At 42.0% G+C, this 18,704-nt stretch overlaps 2 protein-coding genes across 2 annotated transcripts in view; one reads left to right on the top strand and one right to left on the bottom strand.

Moving 5' to 3' along the window:
- NSF (N-ethylmaleimide sensitive factor, vesicle fusing ATPase) overlaps nucleotides 1-5,798 on the bottom strand; it is a gene marked incomplete at its 5' end in the record, with an annotated part of 104,771 nt that extends 98,973 nt beyond the window's left edge. Inside the window, 2 exon segments of the mRNA XM_081162848.1 lie at nucleotides 5,555-5,759; nucleotides 5,761-5,798. Coding sequence (XP_081018974.1) covers nucleotides 5,555-5,759; nucleotides 5,761-5,798 — 243 coding nt within the window.
- A 3,457-nt stretch (nucleotides 5,799-9,255) lies between these two features.
- Nucleotides 9,256-18,666, top strand: LOC308569233 (ADP-ribosylation factor 2-like). The gene is made up of 5 exons (XM_081162849.1): nucleotides 9,256-9,577; nucleotides 10,912-11,079; nucleotides 13,317-13,427; nucleotides 14,893-15,017; nucleotides 16,845-18,666. The coding sequence occupies exons 2-5, from the start codon at nucleotides 10,932-10,934 to the stop codon at nucleotides 17,004-17,006; spliced, it is 546 nt and encodes a 181-aa protein (XP_081018975.1). The 5' UTR covers nucleotides 9,256-9,577; nucleotides 10,912-10,931; the 3' UTR covers nucleotides 17,007-18,666.
- Nucleotides 18,667-18,704: the final 38 nt, after the last annotated feature.

The following is an 18,704-nucleotide window of genomic DNA, read 5'->3' as shown; positions in this document are numbered from 1 at the left end:
TAATCAGCCTGGGGTGGGACCTGAGAATTTGCTTCTCAGGTGATGCTAATTAGCTGGTCTTCAGTCTCCACTTTGAGAATCATTGTACTAAGTAAGGAGAAATAAACTTCATTAAAAAACAAACAAAACAGAAATGCTGACAGGTTCATTTCCTTCTACAATAGACAAGAAAAAAATGTGGAAAAGAGGCTTTAGTAATGCTCTTGGTCCATTTCATCATTTAACTTGGTAAATATAATTAAGTTTACTTTGATGCTTGATAAGTAGTAAATTGATTAGAAAGCTATATATACAAAAAGCAGTTATCAGACTCAGTATCTGCAGGTGAAGAAAAGACTGTATAGGAGTCCAGCAGCTGTTTAAAGTTATATCTATGCTACCTTATTACTGATTTAGATAACAGAATAAACAGTGGAGAGTATTCAATAGCTTGGCAGAGAATATAACATTAAAATTCAAACTGCAGACACTGTCCAGAATGGTTAAGGTATTCAGAAATACATGTTCATTCATTAATTCAAAAATCATTAATAATTCCATGTCAGGCTCTGTTCTAATCAATGGGAACTAAGTCTTCAATCCTCTCACAAAATTTTGCTAATATTATTCTCTAGGAGAAAAGTAACCAAGATAACTAAAAATTTTAAATCCCCCAACATAGATGTTCTTTAGAAGACCCAGAATTAGTGATAATTACTATTTTCATTGCTTGTCAAACCAAGTAAGAAAATGTTTGTTCCTATGTACATAACACTAAAAACACCTTACAATTTTAAAAAATCCACCACTGAAACCCTAAATACTCTTTATTATTTAGTGATTTTAAAAATAAATGTTAGATTTCAAAAATGACAGGTTATTTCTTTTCTTTTTTTCTCCTTTTCTTTTTATAAGCAAAAGTTTATTTAGAAAGTCATAGAGGTAGGAGAAGCGAGCCAGCTGGGTGTGGGCTCAGGAAACAAGTTAATAAGGGCCCAAATTAAAAAAGAAGGGCACTTGGAGCTTAGGAGAAAGAGAAGAGCAAGGAAAACGCACCTAGGGGAAAGTGGGTGGGGAAAGGTACAGGGCCGGCTCCACAGGAAAGCCCCTGTCAGGATGCTTCTTATCTTAAATTAATAATTTTCCCCATTTTATCCATTACCAAAGATCTATATGGTTAGTGCAAAATACATCAGAACTTTAGCACTTTGTTCTGAATTTAGCAAAGGACCAAAATACCCTGCATTACTCATAAACAGCTGATGCAAATTCATTTGGTTTTAAATCTATAGAGCACAAAGTTGTCACTCTTTAGCTTAATGTCAAAAGTAAAAAAGTAGGTCAAAATCAATAGCAATAGATAAAGACTAAATTTTTTTTTTTTATTAGGAGGATTAAGATGCTCCTAAAACTCATAAAAGGGGCCAAGAGCCCTGGCTGGTGTAGCTCAGTTGGTTGGAGTGTGGTCCCAGGTACCAGAAGGTCCTGGGTTTGATTCCTGGTCATGGCACATACCTGAGTTGTGGGTTCAATCCCTGGTCAGGGAGCGTATGAGAGTCAACCAATTGGTGTTTCTCTCTCTCGCCACCCCCTTCCTCCCTCTCTAAAATCAATTTAAAAAAAGAAAAAGGGCCAAGAAATGCCAAATGAAGAAAAATGAGGAGGGAGTTCACCCTGCCAGACTAACTGATAATAAATATACCCAGCCTGTCTAGGCAAAACGTTGGATTAGGTAAATTTTACGCTAGCATTTTTCTATTCTCCTTTCAACTCCTAAGAGAGTTGCCTATTTAAAATCAACTTACTCTATTTCTTCTCAACAAATCACCTCAAGTAGGTGTAGAAAGAAAGTGATCCATTTGGTTTATTTGCATTAATGTATGTATATTTTCAGAAAAGAACTGCTAGAGAGAGGAAGGGAGAGGGAGAGAGAGAAACATAGATCGGCTGCCTCTTGCACGCCCCCTACCAGGGATTGAGCCTGCAACCCAGGCATGTGCCCTGACTGGGAATCAAACCAGCAACTTTTTGGTGCACAGGACGACGCCCAACCAGCTGAGCCACACCAACCAGGGTGATTCCTAGCAATTTTAAAAGACAGATTACATAAAAAGTTCAGGCAATGTGGAAAGCCTTTCTTCTTTTCATTTTTTCAGTAATGGAGTGGTGACGGTAGTGTAAGGGGCCTAGAAAGCAATACCAAATAGAGTAGCTTTACTAAGGAGCCTCTCCCTACCTAAAGTCAGCTCTCCTAAGCTATTAAGGTTGCATTTTAAAATCTTTTTTTACTTCTGATTCCATGATTCCAAAGCAGCTGTAGCATGAGAACTCTGAAAGATGGTGTGGAGGCCTGGGGCAGTGGTAGCCATCTGTATGTGGAGTTCATTTTAAATAATAGTCCACATTCAATGTAAGTAGTAAGAATTATAACTTTAGAATCTGCTTTATTACTAGCAAAAATTTAAAATAGCTGAGAAAACTTAATACCTACTTGAATATTTTTGAAAGGCCAAAGGGAACAAAAGTTTAAATCAAGTAATCATTTTATTATAAAATATATCCAACTTGCCATTCCGTATTTTTTCTCATATAATAAATACACTAAAACTATAATGACAAAAATTATTTTCTTTTAGGATTTTTGTTTTTCAGATTAGAGGCTATTTTAGGGATTAATCAAGTTCTGATGCCCTCGATGCTATATCCTGAATAACATCACACATTTTATTCTGCAGCAAATTTCCCAGATGAACTAAATACACTTTCTTTTTTGGCCAAAAAAGCAAAGGACAAGATATACTACAGGTTACTAATGTTAAAAATTAGTGATACAACACACACACACACAAAACAATTACACAGTGAACATAAATATCCATCACAAGATGACATCAGAATGCCAAAATTAACTGAACTAACCAAAAGCAATAATTCAAAATAGCTTTTCTCCCACAAAAAGTAAATACAGAACACATTTTAAGAGTATTACAACAAAGCACAATGATGATAGTGAGTAAAAAAATTAACATGGTCTAATGAAAGGTAAAGTATAATGGTAGAGGCAAATAATCACACTAATAAATTTAAAGTAACAAACAGACAAATCTCTAAGGAAAGCAATATAGTTCTTCAAGAGCATATAACAAAGAATCCTGACTTGAAGTGTGAGATCAGAACAGGCTTCCTTTGAGTAGCTGAATGATCTGAGTAGGAGGAAAATGGTTGGGAGCAAAACATTACAAAGAAAGGAAACAGCACATGCAAAGACCTTGTGTTAAGAGAAACCATTGTAGGTTCCAGGAATTGAAAGGCTTATATATAACTTGAGCAAAGAGAGCAAGGGGGTACTGGAGAGAAGCAGGAGCAGAACAACGAAGGACCTTAAAGGCCAGATTACAGATTTGGTCTTCTCCCAAAAGTAATGCAATGCTATAGAGGGAGGGGCTTATTGGGCAAGAGAGGTAACAATCAATGTGGAGAGTGAGGTAAAGAGACTACTTAGGTGCTTCCTGCAACACTTAAGACCCAAAATGATAGAAGTTAGGAAAAAGGAGGTGAAAATGAAGATGTTAGAGAGGTGGGCATATTGGAGAGATTTTTAGGACGTTAAAATGACAGAACCCATGTGACCAGTGCAGTAGGTGATTTGGGTATAAAGCAGCAATGGCCCAAGCCTGATTCTTCCGCCCTAAAACGTTTTTTGGGGGGGGGGGGGGATGCAAGAAATCTTCATCTATCAAGAACTCAGTCAGGGGGTGTGGTGAAAGAGAAGAGGTATGAAGGATGACATCCCCACCCCCCACTCCAGGTTTCTAGCCTATAGAAATGGACAGATGGTGGTGTCATTTGCCGAAATAGGAAACACAGAAAGAGTACTAATTAGGTGGGCTAAGATCATGGGTTTGCATTTCAACAAGTTGAATTTGAGGTGCCTAGTTTTGAAAAGGTAGTTTGACGTATTAATCTGGAATTTAAAGAATAGGTCTGGACTGGGAGTAAAATATTGAAAATCATTGACATATAGATAGTATTTGAAGCTGTGGCGTTAGAAGAAACTGCCGAAGGAGAAAATAGAGAGTGAGAAGAGAATCTTGAAGAATATACGCATTGAACAACAGGGCAGGGGAGGGTGAGTCTGCAAAAGAGAAGTATGAGGAAAAAAGGGAGCAAGGCTTCACAGAAGCCACGAGAAAAGCATTTTCCCAGGAAGGAGGCACTGGTCAGTCAACAATGCCACATGCTTCTAAGACATGAAGCAAGACAAGGAGTGAAAAATGTCAAGTAAGTTTAGGAACACATTTCAGAGGGATGACAGTGCCAGAAATCAGACTGCAATGGGTTGAGGGATGAGTATGTGGTAAACAAATGAGAGACAATGTTGACAATTCTATCAAGATTTCTGGCTGTAAAGCAGGAAAAGGTGACAGCTGTGGAGGTATGGGGGAGTTGTTTTACGATAGGAGTAGCTTGAGTATGTTAAGATGGGGCAGGGGAATAAAGAAGAAAGGGGTTCCTGAGAGGGTAGGAAAAGACAGAATCTGAAACATAGGTCGACAGAGTAGCCACAGGTAAAAAGGAGAGGCTATGGGGAAAAGGAAGAGAAAGAGGCCAAATTAAATGACCTTTAAGGTCTCTTCTCTCTTTGGAATGACATGACAATTTCTTTTAGATATTTGCATGTATGCATAAATTATGCAAACTTATCCAAATATTCTAGTATAAATAATCAGTCAAGCACATCCTTATCTTCTAATGACGCAGTTAATATCCCCAGGTTTATGACCAGTGTAATCTCTGAGAGCTTTTAGCTCAACGCACACTGCAATACAGCACAGAACCAGCCCTATCTCCGCTCGCCAAGCCCATATTACGCCGTGATCTTAGAGGCTGGGGGAGGAAGTAAAATTTAAAACCCCGAAACTACACCACATACTGCTGCATTCGAAGCGACTGTCATTCATAAAAGCAACGCGATATCCCAAATACCCAGTCCAAGCTAAAGGTATTTCCTGCATGATCCTACAGTGACAGGTCCCCCAGATAGCCGGGGTTTAACGCTAAGTCATTTACACTTCCTTCTAATTTCCCAAGACCTTTTATTGTGAAGAACCAGAAATGGGTTCCTAATGATCCTTCCCACAGCCCTCGCCCTGATGCAGCAGATGGGTCCTCCGCAGTTATTCCTGAGGCTGCAACGGATAAGCCCTCGCAAGGGGGTAAGGAGAAACCCCCCGAATCCGTCAAACGGATGCAACGGCCACCATACTGCGGTTGCCTTGAGGGGCGAGGGGAACAGCCCAAGGGAAGGAAAAGGAGAACTAAGGGAGACTCAGGAGACACTGGTAAAGAGGGGTCCACCTCCCCACGAGCTTTCTTAGGAGGATGGAGTTTCTGAGGAGGGTATTTCCCTACCACCGCACCCCCTTCTTACCCTCAAGCTCTTCTCTAGCCTGTCCCCCCTCCAACGCCCCATTTGCTCAGAGCCATTCCCCCTCCCCTGGGGCTGTCCGGACCTCAGAGTGCCCGCAAGCCCGGCGCCCCCGCCTCGAGCCGCGGCTCGGGAGCCAGCACTCACCCGACCCGCCATCTTCGCTGACACGTCCTGCTCCGCAGCCGCTGCTAAATCCCTTGCAGAGCCCGCCCACGCCGCGCGCGCGCCCCTAACCGCCCGCCCACTTCCAGCCCTCGCGCAGGCGCGCAGGCACGCAGCCACGGTGAGGCTGCGCATGCGCCCAGCCAGGTCCTCGGCTCTCCTCCCCGCCCCGCAGGGCGCGTGCGAGCGCCGCGGCCGCCGGGGGAGGGAGGGGTGTCGGCGCCATTTTGAACGGGAGGGAGCTGAGGGCAATGACGAAGCTGTGACTCTGTATTTCTAGAGCGCACGTGTCCGCCAGCGACCTTCTCCAGGGCTTCTTTTTCGAATCTCTTCACAGCTGGCCGTTTGCGAGGCTTTTGAGTCTTTAGTCACAGAGCCACCTGCTTCTCTCTTTGCACCTGATCTTTGCCCTGTAATAGCCTTTAGCTTGATGCTTCCAGACACACTTAAAAGTGAAAATTGCACGTAAGAGGGTATTGGCCTTCCCCCAAGGAAGATCAGTAATGAGTGGTTGGTTCTGAATTCAAGTTCTGCGTGAATTCAGGCTTTTCTGTGTAGGCGGACTTGTTTTCCTAGCTCCTGGAAGTTGGCATTTATATTTAGCTTATTTGTAGCCTGGAAAACTAAAGTTATTATTTTCTTCTAATTTAAAAGTGAATTGTGATTATTTCCATATTTTCCAATTATTAAATATTTTATTAAATGTTTTATATTTGTTTTTATTTGTAAAAGTGATGTGTGTCATTAACACCTTTGCCATTCCCCAGTGTTTCATTTTGGACAGTATATATGGTGGAATTTGAATGTAATCTGCCCCAAGTGGCACCTTTTTTTTTTTTTAACCTTGATGTTGTTTCCTTTGTAGTTTAATTCCTCACTGGAATCTCAGAATACATCATCATCATCAGGATAGTAACAGGACTGCAAGAAGGTTGCTTCTGCGCAGTAGGTTCTCTGATGCTTTTATTGCCCCCACTATCTTATATTTCTCTTCATATTTATAAATGATAATACAAAACTATAGGATTTATCTTTCATTTCTCACAGTTAGAAAAAATAGATTTTTCCAACACGAGGAAAGGAGAGGAAAAAAAGAATTAGAAGAGCTGAGCGTGTTTAGCGATTTAAAATTAAGAACTAATAAAATCAGTAAGTGACCTGAAGATGGGCTAGGGACAGAAGAATTCAGGCCAGGTTCATAAACTCTCACGCTGTATCTGAGTAAAGTGCTTTGTTGGACAAATCAGATGTTAACTAAATCATGGGTGGATCAGAGTTTAATAGGTAAGCTATATTACAAGAGAAAATGTCTTTAAATCTCTCCAACCAGGAGGAATGTTTATTACCTAGGAAAGATTGGTCTGCTGGAGAGATTGCAGTGTATCAGTTTATAAGCCTATCTAGGGGCCTTTTGTATCCTCTCACAAGTTGTACGAATGTAATAGAATGGTGTGCATAGCCCTGCAGGGACTACCAAAGAAACCGTAGGCAGTTATGAGCTCCAGTCCTTAAAGTGCTTAGCATCCAGCTCCAGGAAGATTCTGAGAAATTGTTCCAGGTTGTCACATGTCTACACATCCCATCTGTGCTGTGCTCAAATATTCAAGGTCATCTTAGCATGGAGCTGAGCAATCCTTGCAGTGATAGTTGATAAACAAATATTTTTGCTGTCCTGCTTTTTCTGGTCACAGCTCCCCCAGTTAATTCAGCCTTGGAAGCATTGTCAGACAAGGTACCCTAGGCCAGGAGGGAGCACAGAACCCAGGCAAGGACCTGCACTGTGCCTCTTGCGGAAGATGTCATTGTGAAGCAAACAAAGGTGGTCTTCCAAGCCCCTATACCCTTCCCTCTGCACCAACTCCTCACTTTTCTACATTCTTTTTATATTCGTAACCTAATAGATTACTCTTCCCAGGAGTATATGCAGTTTAAGGAGTACTGCCTGGGAGATCAATGCCTAACCCAAGGAAACAATGTCTAATGGCAAATTTTCAGAGACTGTGACTTCTCTATGGAGAGCTATATGTGGACAGCAGTTTTTATTTTTGTCCCTCCAATCATAACCCACAGGTTAGCCACCCCAACCTAAGCTAAGCCCAGGCTTTCAGGGAGCCTTGTTGAAAACTTCATTTTACAGCCCCATCATAGCCAGTTTTAGGAAAATAGAGTTGTCAGAGAAACCTATTTCCGCAACTGATGGATAAGGCTAAAGAACAGAGCAAAATGGAGAAAGGATCAGAATTTTGAAAGGAGGAGCAGCTGATGCAATGCAGCAGTCTAGCTGCAGTCAGGTGGTTGGTTTTTGTTTTTCCAGATGAATATGTCTTTCCTCTTTGGAAGATCAAGGACAAACACCTATAGTCACGAAAATTAATTCACTCTGGAAAGTCTGAGTGGGCAGGAGAGATGATAGAATCCTCCACGGAAGGGAATGAATGTTGCTATGGAAACCAGACCATCCTTTATTATGAGCCCCAATGCATTTGCCAGGCTGCCTAACCCTGCATATTAACATTGTGGATCCAGAGAGCTGCCTGCATCTCTTTGAAAAGGGATTATTCGAATGTTGGTCTGATGAAACTTTATGCATCTTGAGAAAAGGAAGTCCTAGTCTCCTGGGAGAGGCTGCATTTCCTAGAACCTTAAGGCACTAGAGGCCCACAAACCACAGTTGATTGAGATGGCTACATTGGCTACCTGTGACAGTCCTCTGGAGGGCTCCTGAGAAAAAGTGAGTGTGTCTTCAGATTTCTTCTAAGGGAGAGTTTACTGGAGGGCTGTTTCTAGGGCAAGGAATACGTACGGCAGGGCTTTCTAAGAGAGGGAAAAGACAACCCTTTAACAGAACTGTGACCAGAATAGAGGGGTAAGTTTAGTGATACTTGGGTGAAGGTGGCCTGGGTATGTGTGACATTTAAGCTCTGAACTTAAATATCTTCACGTGAGAATTAGATGAGATGATTATCAGAGTACCTAATACATTCAAAACCTGACCCAGCACTTAGCAAGTACTGATTACCATGACCTCGAGTACTATAAAATTACTCTGCGTACATTGCAAAGGTATTTAATCCTAGATGCACAAAGACGGTAGACAGGCTTAAGGTAAAGATTGACATTGAACTTTGTCAAGGAAGCTATAGGCCTAGGATATAACTGACCACTATTGCCTGCTTTTAGTTAAGATTTTTATGTTCACACCATCCTGTGTGGTTACTCTTGGTATCTGAGTGTAAGACCTGCCATGCGCCCCCCACCCGCCTGCCCCCACAGCTTGTCAAGTTTAGTGTGTCTCCCCTTTTCCATTCGCATGTAACATTTACAGGAGTTTGTAACCCTTTTAGCTAACCAGGTTGGCCTTTAAGGGGCTGAATTATTGAGAGCATTTCTCAAGAAGTGAGGACCGTGGTTCTGCACCATTTCAACGAAGAAACACGTTGAAATCTGTTTAGAGGCAGGGCTGCAGTCTCGCTTCAGACTGAATAGGAAGCCTTCCTTACGCCCAGCTTCGGTGTCAGTGCGTGTTTCTTACACAGAACATCGTCCCAAGCTAGTTTCTACTTTTAGTGGCACCCCAGCGAAGTTCCTTAAATAGTGCTGTGAACTTGGCCCCGCCCGCACGTCGCCCCGGGGTTGGTCCCATTCCTCCCCCAGGTTAGTTCAATCCTTCGGGTTTTTCCTAGTGGATTGGCAGAACGAACCCGAAATCCTTTTACTTTCCTGATTGGTCGCAGACAGCACTGGGCGGGGCACGTGGGCGTGTCTCACACGGAAGCGCCGAGCTGTCCCAGGTGCGTGAATCTCGCATTACCAGAGCTTGGAGCCGAGGCTCAAGTCGCAAAGAGCGCGCCTCCTTCCGCCTGGCTCTTGCTGTTCTTCGCATTGGCCAGATAGGTCGTCACTCACGAAACTTCGAGCTCATTGGTGGGAAAGCTTCAAAGGGTCCCGCCCCCACACCAGTGCCCCACCTCCTAGCAGAATGGAGCGGAAATCCTGAAGGCTGCGGTGAGGCCAACAGCGATCAGTGAAGGCGACCGAGCCCCAGGCCGGGGATAAAGGCCGCAGTACTCGCGGCCTCGTTGCGTTTCCACACCGTCTGCGGGAGGGGAACTGGAGAGCAGCGGGGGGGCCCTCGTCCCTTTTCTGTTTTCCGTAGGGCGGAGGCTTCTGAGATCCGAGAGAAGCTCGGCTCGTCTGTCCCTGGGCCCTCCGATTTCCCGATGGCCGCCGGGTTGAGAGGGAGGCTTGGTAGCCGGGCAGAAAGGGCCCTGGGGGGCCTTCTCTGGAGACCCTGCGCGCACTTCGTGCCCTGTTGGCGGTGCCTTCCTCCCGAGGGTCTCTTTCGGCGCGGCGGGGTCTGCGCGCCCCTCGAAGTTGGGTAGGAAGAGAGAGAGAAGTAGGAGCGAGACGCCAGGAGTGTGGCTGGGAGGGGGAATCATGGGATATTTAAGCGGGAAGTACCTTCCTTCGCACAGCGTGCTCCTTAGGATTTTTCTTAACAGATTTGTCGTTCTTTTGTCAGAAACAAAGACAAGGAATTTCTAGTTTTGCCATCCAACAAGCATATGAACTTTCATATGCTTTCTGTAGGGACCTTCTATGAATGATTAAAGCATGCCTCGTTCTTTGGCTGTAGCAGTTTACCTAGACCTCGTTTATGTACAGGATAAGAGCTGTGCTCCTTTTCTGTGCTTGTAGAATAGAATGGCCTGGGCTTCGACATCGTACAGTTAAACTGCTGTAGGAAACCCACAGCTCTGTTGATTAGAGCATCATCCCGATATGCCAAGGTTGTGGGTTCGATCTCTGGTCAGGGCACGTACAAGAAGCAACCAATGAATGCATAAATAAGTGGAACAACAAGTCAATACTTCTCTCTCAAATCAATAAATAAAATTAAGGAAAAAAAAGCTAAAAAGCAAAATAAACAAACAGGCAGAACAGAAACAGACTCATAAGTACAGAGAACATTTTGATGGTTGCCGGACGGGAAGGAGGGTGGGGGGACAGGTGAAAAAAGTGAAAGGATTAGGAAGTACATATTGATTGGTACAGAATAGTCATGGGGATGTAAAGTACAGCAGAGGGAATACACTCACTAATATTGTAATGACTGTGTATGGTGTCAGATGGATGTGAGATTTATCAGGATGATTACTTAGTTATATGTCTAATCACAGAAAGTAATATAATATGGTATGTCAACCCTAACTGAAAAATAAAAAATGCTTTAAAAAATTTTAGTAGGAGTGACCTCTAATAGAAACTTGTATTTTATGTATGTTCTTTCTATATCTCTGCAAAGAACAATTATTTGACTTGCCTTTCTTTTCATTCAGGTAAACGGAATTCAATTACAATGGGGAATGTTTTTGAAAAACTGTTTAACAGTCTGTTTGGGAAAAAGGAGATGCGGATTCTTATGTTGGGTTTGGATGGAGTAGGAAAAACCACCATGTTGTATAAATTGAAGCTGGGAAAGACTGTGAATACAGTCCCTACAACAGGTATGCTAACAACCTGTGGCAAGACCAGTTTACAATGTGGTCTGTTATACTCTTATGTGCTGCGTATATTATTGAATGTTCCTTTCAAAAATCTTGTTTGTCCCAAGAACATAAACTTTTTGAGGCCAAAAACCAGGTAATATATACTTAGCTAACTGCCCCCCAACATCTCTAGCACATTCCTAGGTTTACAGGGGAGTCATACAAACACATTTAGGATAAGCAAAAAAGAAAAAGGTAATGATTAAAACAGTGAGGGCACTTACGCCCTCCCTTCCTCTCAGTTAGCATGTGTCCCAGCCTAAGCCTGCGATGGAAGCTGGGAATCTGCTGTTACCCCCTCAGCCAGTCTTCGTTCCAGCTGGCCTTTCTAAGTGGAAGCATGTCTCCACTCCAAGTATGCTCCTAGTGTTTAAAGATGAAGTGTGATTTTTATTTTTTTCCTTCACGCTGGCTCAAGCCACCCACTTGAGCTGATGTCCAACTGAAGAATTTGAACCAGCACTGTGTTTTGTAGGCTATTTAAGGGTTTTGCAAAGGCGGTTTCAGCAGAACTTAATCTTTGCCTTAAGACCTGCCTCTAGATCCAAATTCCTAAGTGAGAATAGGCATAGAATGTCAGAGTGTTCTGAATATTGGATTAGGAACAGAAACCAAATGACCAACTTCCAACGTGGGCACGAGCTTCAGCGACTGCAACATTTGAAAAGGAGGAAACCAGATGGAGAAATTGTTAACACAATTTAAAAAATGTTAGTTTAAATGAAAATAGCACAATTGCTTGGTTTTCTCCAATTATAGAAATAATTCATGCTTCTATAATTTCATACACATAGAAAAACATAAACAAGTTTTAAAAACACTCTACTATTAAGATTTTTGTGACTATCTTTGTAAAATCATATGCATGCTAGTTTACTTTGCATTAAACAAAATGTTTGAACCTATTTTTATGTCATTTCCTTGGATGGAAGGTTGGGTTATGAGTCTGAAGCTCAGAAGAGAGATTTCGTTAATGTGAGAGAGAGGCGGTAATGTAAATTTGTTATTAGCACAAAGATGGTAATGAAACCGTACGAGTAAATGAGATTACCTGGGGGGGGGGGGCTGGAAAGAGGAGAATGGATGGGGCAGGACAGAGTCATGGAAACTCCATCATTTAAGAATCAGTTAAGCCCGGCCGGGCGTGGCTCAGCGGTTGAGCGTTGGCCTAGGATCCAGGCGATAAGGGTTCGATCCCCGGTCGGGACACATGCCCTGGTTGTGGGCTCGATCAATGACTCTCTCATCATTGATGTTTCTGTCTCTCTCTCTCCCTCTCCTTTCCTCTCTGAAATCAATAAAGATATATTTAAAAAAAAAGAAAAAAAGAATCAGTTAAATGTGGCTGAGCTCACTAAGGAGACTGAGAAGGTACATCCATAATAATAGAAGGAAAATGTCAAGCCAGGGAAGAGTTTCAAGATGGGAGTAAGCAGTAGTGTCAGATATTAAATTAAGTTACGTAAGAACTGAAGAACATTTGTTGGATTTATTGACGTGGTGATCATTGCTCACCTTGGTGAGACCAGGTATGGAACATGATGAAGCAGAACTAAGGTGCTTCGGGGTGAGAGGTGACAAAGTAGGTGCAGTGAATGAAGCTAAACTTCTTAGAGAAGTTTGACTTTAAAAGGGAAAATAGAGGGTGCTAGCAGGTGAAGGAAGATACAGGGTCAAGGAAGCTATTTTTTGAAAGACTTAAATATTCAGAGAACAGGTTGGAGATTCAGATGGGGGGAGAGGGTAATAATGGTGAAAGGTTCCAGACAAGGTGCGTAGATTGGATCCAGCACATATGTGGACGGAATGGGCATCAGATAGTTGCCCCCTTCTGTTGTTCCAAGAGGGAGGGAGGGAAGATGTAGGAAGGTTTCTATACTGTGTGGTGGGAAGTGGAAGTCAGTCCCATTAATGGCTCCTGTTTGCTCTCAAATACACTGTAAGGTCTTCTGCTGAGAAAAAGGTTTGAGGTTGTAGACAGTAGGGAAGGTTTGACACCTGTCACCTGTCATGATGAGTGGGAGAGCAAGCTGACTAACACATTCTGTTTGTAAGTTATAAGTCTTTGACTAGCAAGCTGCTTTGTAAATTAGAAGTCCAAATGTTAAAGCCAGCCAAATGTTAGTTGAAATTATTTTGAATTGTTCAGCCAGCAAAAGTCATCATTAAAAATTTTCTCCATCTTTTCAATTTAGGATTCAATGTGGAGACGGTGGAATATAACAATATGAGCCTCACAATCTGGGATGTCAATAGCCATTGTAAAGTCAGACCTATGTGGAGACATTATTTCAAGAACACCCAAGGTAAGGATTATCCAGTCCTCAGAACCATTTATATTAAATGTGTCCAACAATGGAGGCTTGAAGCAAAACCTGGTGGTGCTCTGCTTTATTTGGACTGTCAGTCATCCCTTCTCTTCTGATGGCCCACTTACACTTACTGGGGAGGTTTTTTTCTGGGAAATGGTCCCTCTGTTCCTAGAAAAAGTACTTGGGCTTTAATGCCCTATATAGGAAACTCCTCTTAATCCAGAAATGGTTAGAAAATGGTTGTCCTGATGAATTTCATTTTTTGATTGAGAATTACATGTTCCTTAGATGAGGTACTGGTTTTTGAAGAATCTGAATTTGGTAAACTTTTTTAAACCTATTGAGAATAATAAAAACCATGCCTCTGGAGAGAAAGAGATGAACAGAAATCACTGAAGCTCCAAATCCCAAGTCTCAGCATCTTATGTGGTCACAGTCCCTCCCTACTGTCCTACTATTCTACAAGTACATGAATAGGCATGACTATCCCAGATGTATTTCCTTATCATTTTCTTAAAGATGGGGTTATATTGTATAGAATGCATAAAATGGTCTATTAGTTCTCATATGGAAAGATTTTTCTTTGATTACAGGTTATTTTAGTTTGTTAAATGAAAATATACTTATAACTTGTTAGATTAAAAAAGAAATAAAAGTATATAGTAAAAGTCATCAGCTCATTCCTGTCCCCTAACTGTCTAGCTCCCCTCCTTAGGCAGCAACTTTTATATCTGCCCAAAGATATTTTATGCAATACATCTATACATATATATTTCTCCCCCTTTTAATAAATAAATTACAGTATACTATTTATGTGTAAATTTACCTCTTCTAGGTTCTTTTATTTCAAAAGTGTAGTCAGTTTGATGCTGGGTTCTTTTGTTTCTCCGACAAGGATCCCTATAAAAATAGAATATGAAATGGTACCTAATATTTATAAACCTTTGTTTTTATTAGGAATGGAAAAGGGATAATATTCTTGCTTCCACCTTTCAGTTTCACACTGGAAAGTAATGATATTCTAAGGATCTCTTCAAATTTCTGGATAACTTGGTTTGCTTAGTGACGATCAGAGTCCAGAACTATTGGTAGCATTCAAATTTGGGGGGAAGTTTTGAATGTTTTGCATTTTTAAATCTGATGTGCTATAACAGACATGGTTTTGACTCACTTGCAAGCCCCAAACCTCCAGAAGCTGTCAAGCTCCTGTCTGCTAGAGTGGGCTGCTCCAGAGTGGCTGGTCAGGCAGCTGTTGCAGGAGCCTGGGAAGCCAGGAGGGAAAGGTCAGAGATAGGTTAGTTGAGTGTATAGTAGACTTCCTCACTCTTGGGATTATATATCCTTCTATACGATTGCTTTCAGTGAAACCACATACATGAACAGGGAGAAGCTGTAAGGACATATAAACAGTTGCCCTTTCCAGGTTCAGGCTACCAACATACTTGTGATTTCTTTCCAGGTGTGATTTTTGTGGTCGATAGTAATGACAGAGAGCGTATCAGTGAGGCCCAAGAAGAACTAACCAGATTGTTAATGGAATATGAGCTCATAGATGCAGTTTTTTTGGTGTTTGCAAATAAACAGGTATATTGTTGGCTTTTTAAATACTGGGATTGAAATTTACTGCCAGATGGTCACTTAAAAATAATAGATATTTAAATTAGATATCTGCCTACCTCTCTCCAGTCCCTACCACAACCTCTCCCTCTCCCTCTCCCTCTCCTTCCTTTTTAGCGTATGTCTTATATTCATTCATTCACCCACTCAACAGATATTCATTGAGCATCTAAGTTCCAGGTATTGGTGATATATCAGTGAACAAGACAGACAAAAGTCTCTGTGTTTATGGAGTTTACATCCTAGTGGGAGGAGAGTTAGTCAATAAATAATATGTAATGTATCTGGTGGAAGTCGCATGGAGGAAGGGAAAGCAGAGAAGGGGGCAGAATGGATGTGGGGAAGGGCCAGGATGCCTCTCTGATGACATCTGAGCAGAGACCTGAAGTCCAGCAGGAAGGGGGCCACATGGTTCTAGAAACAGCAAAGCAGCCAGTGACACTGGAGCAGAGTTGGGGGTCGGCGAGGGAGGAAATGCTAGCCTCATCTGGGGCCTGTCATGGAGGAGGAGATGTAGTACAAGGAGTAAAAGGGTGGGAGGAGGGCCCAGTGCAGACCCACTCACCCTCAGGACTCAAAGCTGAACTGAGTGTGGAAAAGAAGATAGACTCTTGTGGAATGTACAGCCTGCTAGAACCACAGTGACCTGTTGATGTGTTTCCTCCCACTCTCTCCTCCGTGAATATGATCATTATGTAATTGAAATCATACTGCTTCGACAGTGTTGCATACTGTTTTGTCACTTCAGAATTATCGAAAGCATTTTCTCTTGTCATCCATCTCTTTGTAAATGTGACTTTAAAGGGCAAATAGATGATCATTTACTCAACCATGACCCTACTCTTAGGTTCGATGTCAGTCCAGAATTTCACTCGTGGACATAGTGGACTTTCAAAAAAGAAAGTAACAGATTTGGTTTTTTAATTTTAAAGCAGAATATGTTCATGGTATAAATATGCAAACAGTTCAGAATACCAAGTGAAGTGAAATATTTAGGCTCACCCCTCAGGGTAAAACATTGTTAAATTTCTTACCTCTTTCCAGAGGTACAACTTTCTATGCCTATATAAGCAGTTAAATGATTATATTCACATTTAAATTGTGGAGATCATATTCTCCATTCTGTTTTGCAACCTGCCTTTTCACTTAGCCTATCTTTGACGTCCTTCCATATCACTAAGGCAGACCTACCTTGTTCTTCGGAGCTTACTGTGTGCCAGGCACAGTTCTAGGTACCTGAGGTGCATCGGAGAACAAGCTACAGATTCCTGCCTTTGTGAAGCTTGCATTCTAGTTAGGGGAGATGGATAATAAAAAAACATACTAAATAAGTAAATGTTATAGTAACATGCTGAATGCTATAGTTAAGAAGATTAAGCAGGACAATTTGGAGAAGTTATGGGGGCTTAGGTCATGAGGTCCTTACAGACCATCAGAGGAGCAAGAGCAGAAGCAGGGAGACCAATGAGGAAGTTATGTCAGTAACCCAAGTGAGAGATGATGGTGGTGGGATTAGGGTGTCGCTGTGAAGGTGGGGTGAGAAGTGGTCAGATTCTGAATATATTTAGATGGTAGACACTGTAGGGTTTCCTAATGTGGAGTTGTGAGAGTTGAGAGAGAGAGGAAAAAAAATTAAGGATGATTTCAAGTTTTTGGACCTGAGCAACTAGAAGGCTAGAGTTGCCATCAGCTGAGGTAAGAACTGTGGGTTAGGGCCGGTTTTGGAAGAAGAGCATAATATTTCATTATATGAATATAACATTATAAACTGACTTTTGAATATTTTCTTTCAAGGATGTTCCCAATGCTATGAGCACAGCAGAGATAACAGACAAACTTGGCTTACATTCACCCCGCTGTAGAAACTGGTACATTCAGGCTACTTGTGCCACCAGTGGAGATGGGCTTTACGAAGGCCTGGACTGGCTGACCAGCCAGCTCAGAAACCGGAAGTGACTGGAAGCAGTTCGTTCCCTGTGCATCATGGCAAAATCAGCTGGCCTCTTCTGTGCTTGTATGTGTGCAAGGAGCAAATGTGGATGTCTGGCTGGGAGGGGAGGCAGCTTTCGCACACAGTGCCTTTTACATGCTATAAGAAAACCGGTCTTATATTTTAAGAAAAATCAGTGTTATATTTTGTACACTACCTCCCATTGGATGATCATTTCCACAGTTGGAGGAATCCTGAGGGCTTATGGGTGCACAACAGCCAGAGTGATCTTCATGGTGGAAATGAGGAGGAGAGCTGGTGTGAGGACCGAGTTCAGTTGTGCAGCCCTGGATATGGCATCTCTGCATACCTGGGGTCCTGTTAAGACTTTGGTGTCTACAAAAAGGAAGGAACTGTCATTCTTTTCCATCTCTGCCAGAACTAGCAGCTCACTTTTCAGTGCTTTAAAGCAAATGATCCTCAAGAGAGAAGAGGCACTTGCTTACTGCAGGTCTGAAGTTCAGATCTGAACTTTACCCTTAAGCTGTATTACCAAGCCAGACTTCCTGGTATAACATGCTTTATTTCAGGGAATTAGTGATCTTTTTCATTAGAGTATCCAGACTCCATTAACACTAGAAAATTATCCAGTCCTTCTCTTTTGATAGTTCCTTCCCTCATTTGCCTCTTATTTGCCAAAATGGAGACCATTTGGGGTAATGACCCAGCATGAAGCGAAAGCTCTTTAGTGGGGCCACCGGGTCAAGTGAAGGGTCTGTAAAGGAAGCAAGGTGACAGTCATGTTTGTGTCCTTGCATCGCCATCTCAGGTTTCAGGCTTCTGAGACTGCTGCTCCCACGCCTCTGCTCTGTACTCAATGTTCTACGCTCGAAGCAGGAGGCATCCTCCTGGGATTGAATCATCACCATGTACCGTACCTTAGTCCAACTTCTGGTTTCAGTTAGTTTCTGTTCAAAGAACTACACACCTGTGAGTTCTGAGAGTTTGTGAGAGAATCAAGAGGTTAATTTGGGGAAAAAAATTCCCGACAACCCCTGGTAGTGCCCTAGTTGGTGAGAAATTTTGCTGTGATGATGTCTGGCCTGTGCTGCTGTCCATGGTACTGACCCCCTCTTCTGGATGGCAGGAATGTCTCAGATGGAAACATGCCTTATGTCATCAAAATGTTAATGAAAATGGCCTGCAGGTGAGCTAGGTTCTCTCAGTAGTCTCGAGCTCTTTCGCTCAGACAGCTGTTGGCCAAATTTGTACACATTTTCTACTACTTTACCTTTTACATAAAATTCCTTTTAAAAACTCTATTGAAATTATAGAGGCGAATTTTAACAAAAGTAAGCCTTGTTTATTGATAACAGTGAAGTTTATATTACTGGGGGGAAATTGCATACCATGACAAATGTGGGTGTAATGTTTTTCTTTAAAATACTGACTTTAAAGAATGTTTGTTGTAATACTGGCAACTAACTCCAGATTTTCTTGTTTAACCCTGGAGTAATTCCTGAGAAATATTTAAATTCTACACCTAAATTGGTTGTGACTGTGTTTTATACTTTTATATTTATGCTTAGTACAGTGTACCTAGTACAGTGCTAGTCTTCATTGAATACTTGATTGACTGGACAATAAAGACTTGCTTTGGAAGGAAGAGAAGGCAGCTGTATACTTCTGAATGTCTCGAACTACTTTAAAATCCCTTTTCTTTC

The sequence above is a fragment of the Miniopterus schreibersii genome, assembly GCF_964146895.1.
Source record: "Miniopterus schreibersii genome assembly, chromosome: 16".
Lineage (NCBI taxonomy): Eukaryota > Metazoa > Chordata > Mammalia > Chiroptera > Miniopteridae > Miniopterus > Miniopterus schreibersii.
The sequence above is the reverse complement of the archived record's forward strand: the minus strand, read 5'-3'. Positions and strand labels throughout refer to the sequence as shown.

Bases quoted from the DNA above. Each gene is read 5' to 3' on its own strand.
- LOC308569233 (XM_081162849.1), top strand. From the start codon at position 10,932: ATGGGGAATGTTTTTGAAAAACTGTTTAACAGTCTGTTTGGGAAAAAG. The intron at 11,080-13,316 runs GTATGCTAACAA...TTTTCAATTTAG, and splicing joins GAATACAGTCCCTACAACAG to GATTCAATGTGGAGACGGTG. The intron at 13,428-14,892 runs GTAAGGATTATC...ATTTCTTTCCAG, and splicing joins TTATTTCAAGAACACCCAAG to GTGTGATTTTTGTGGTCGAT.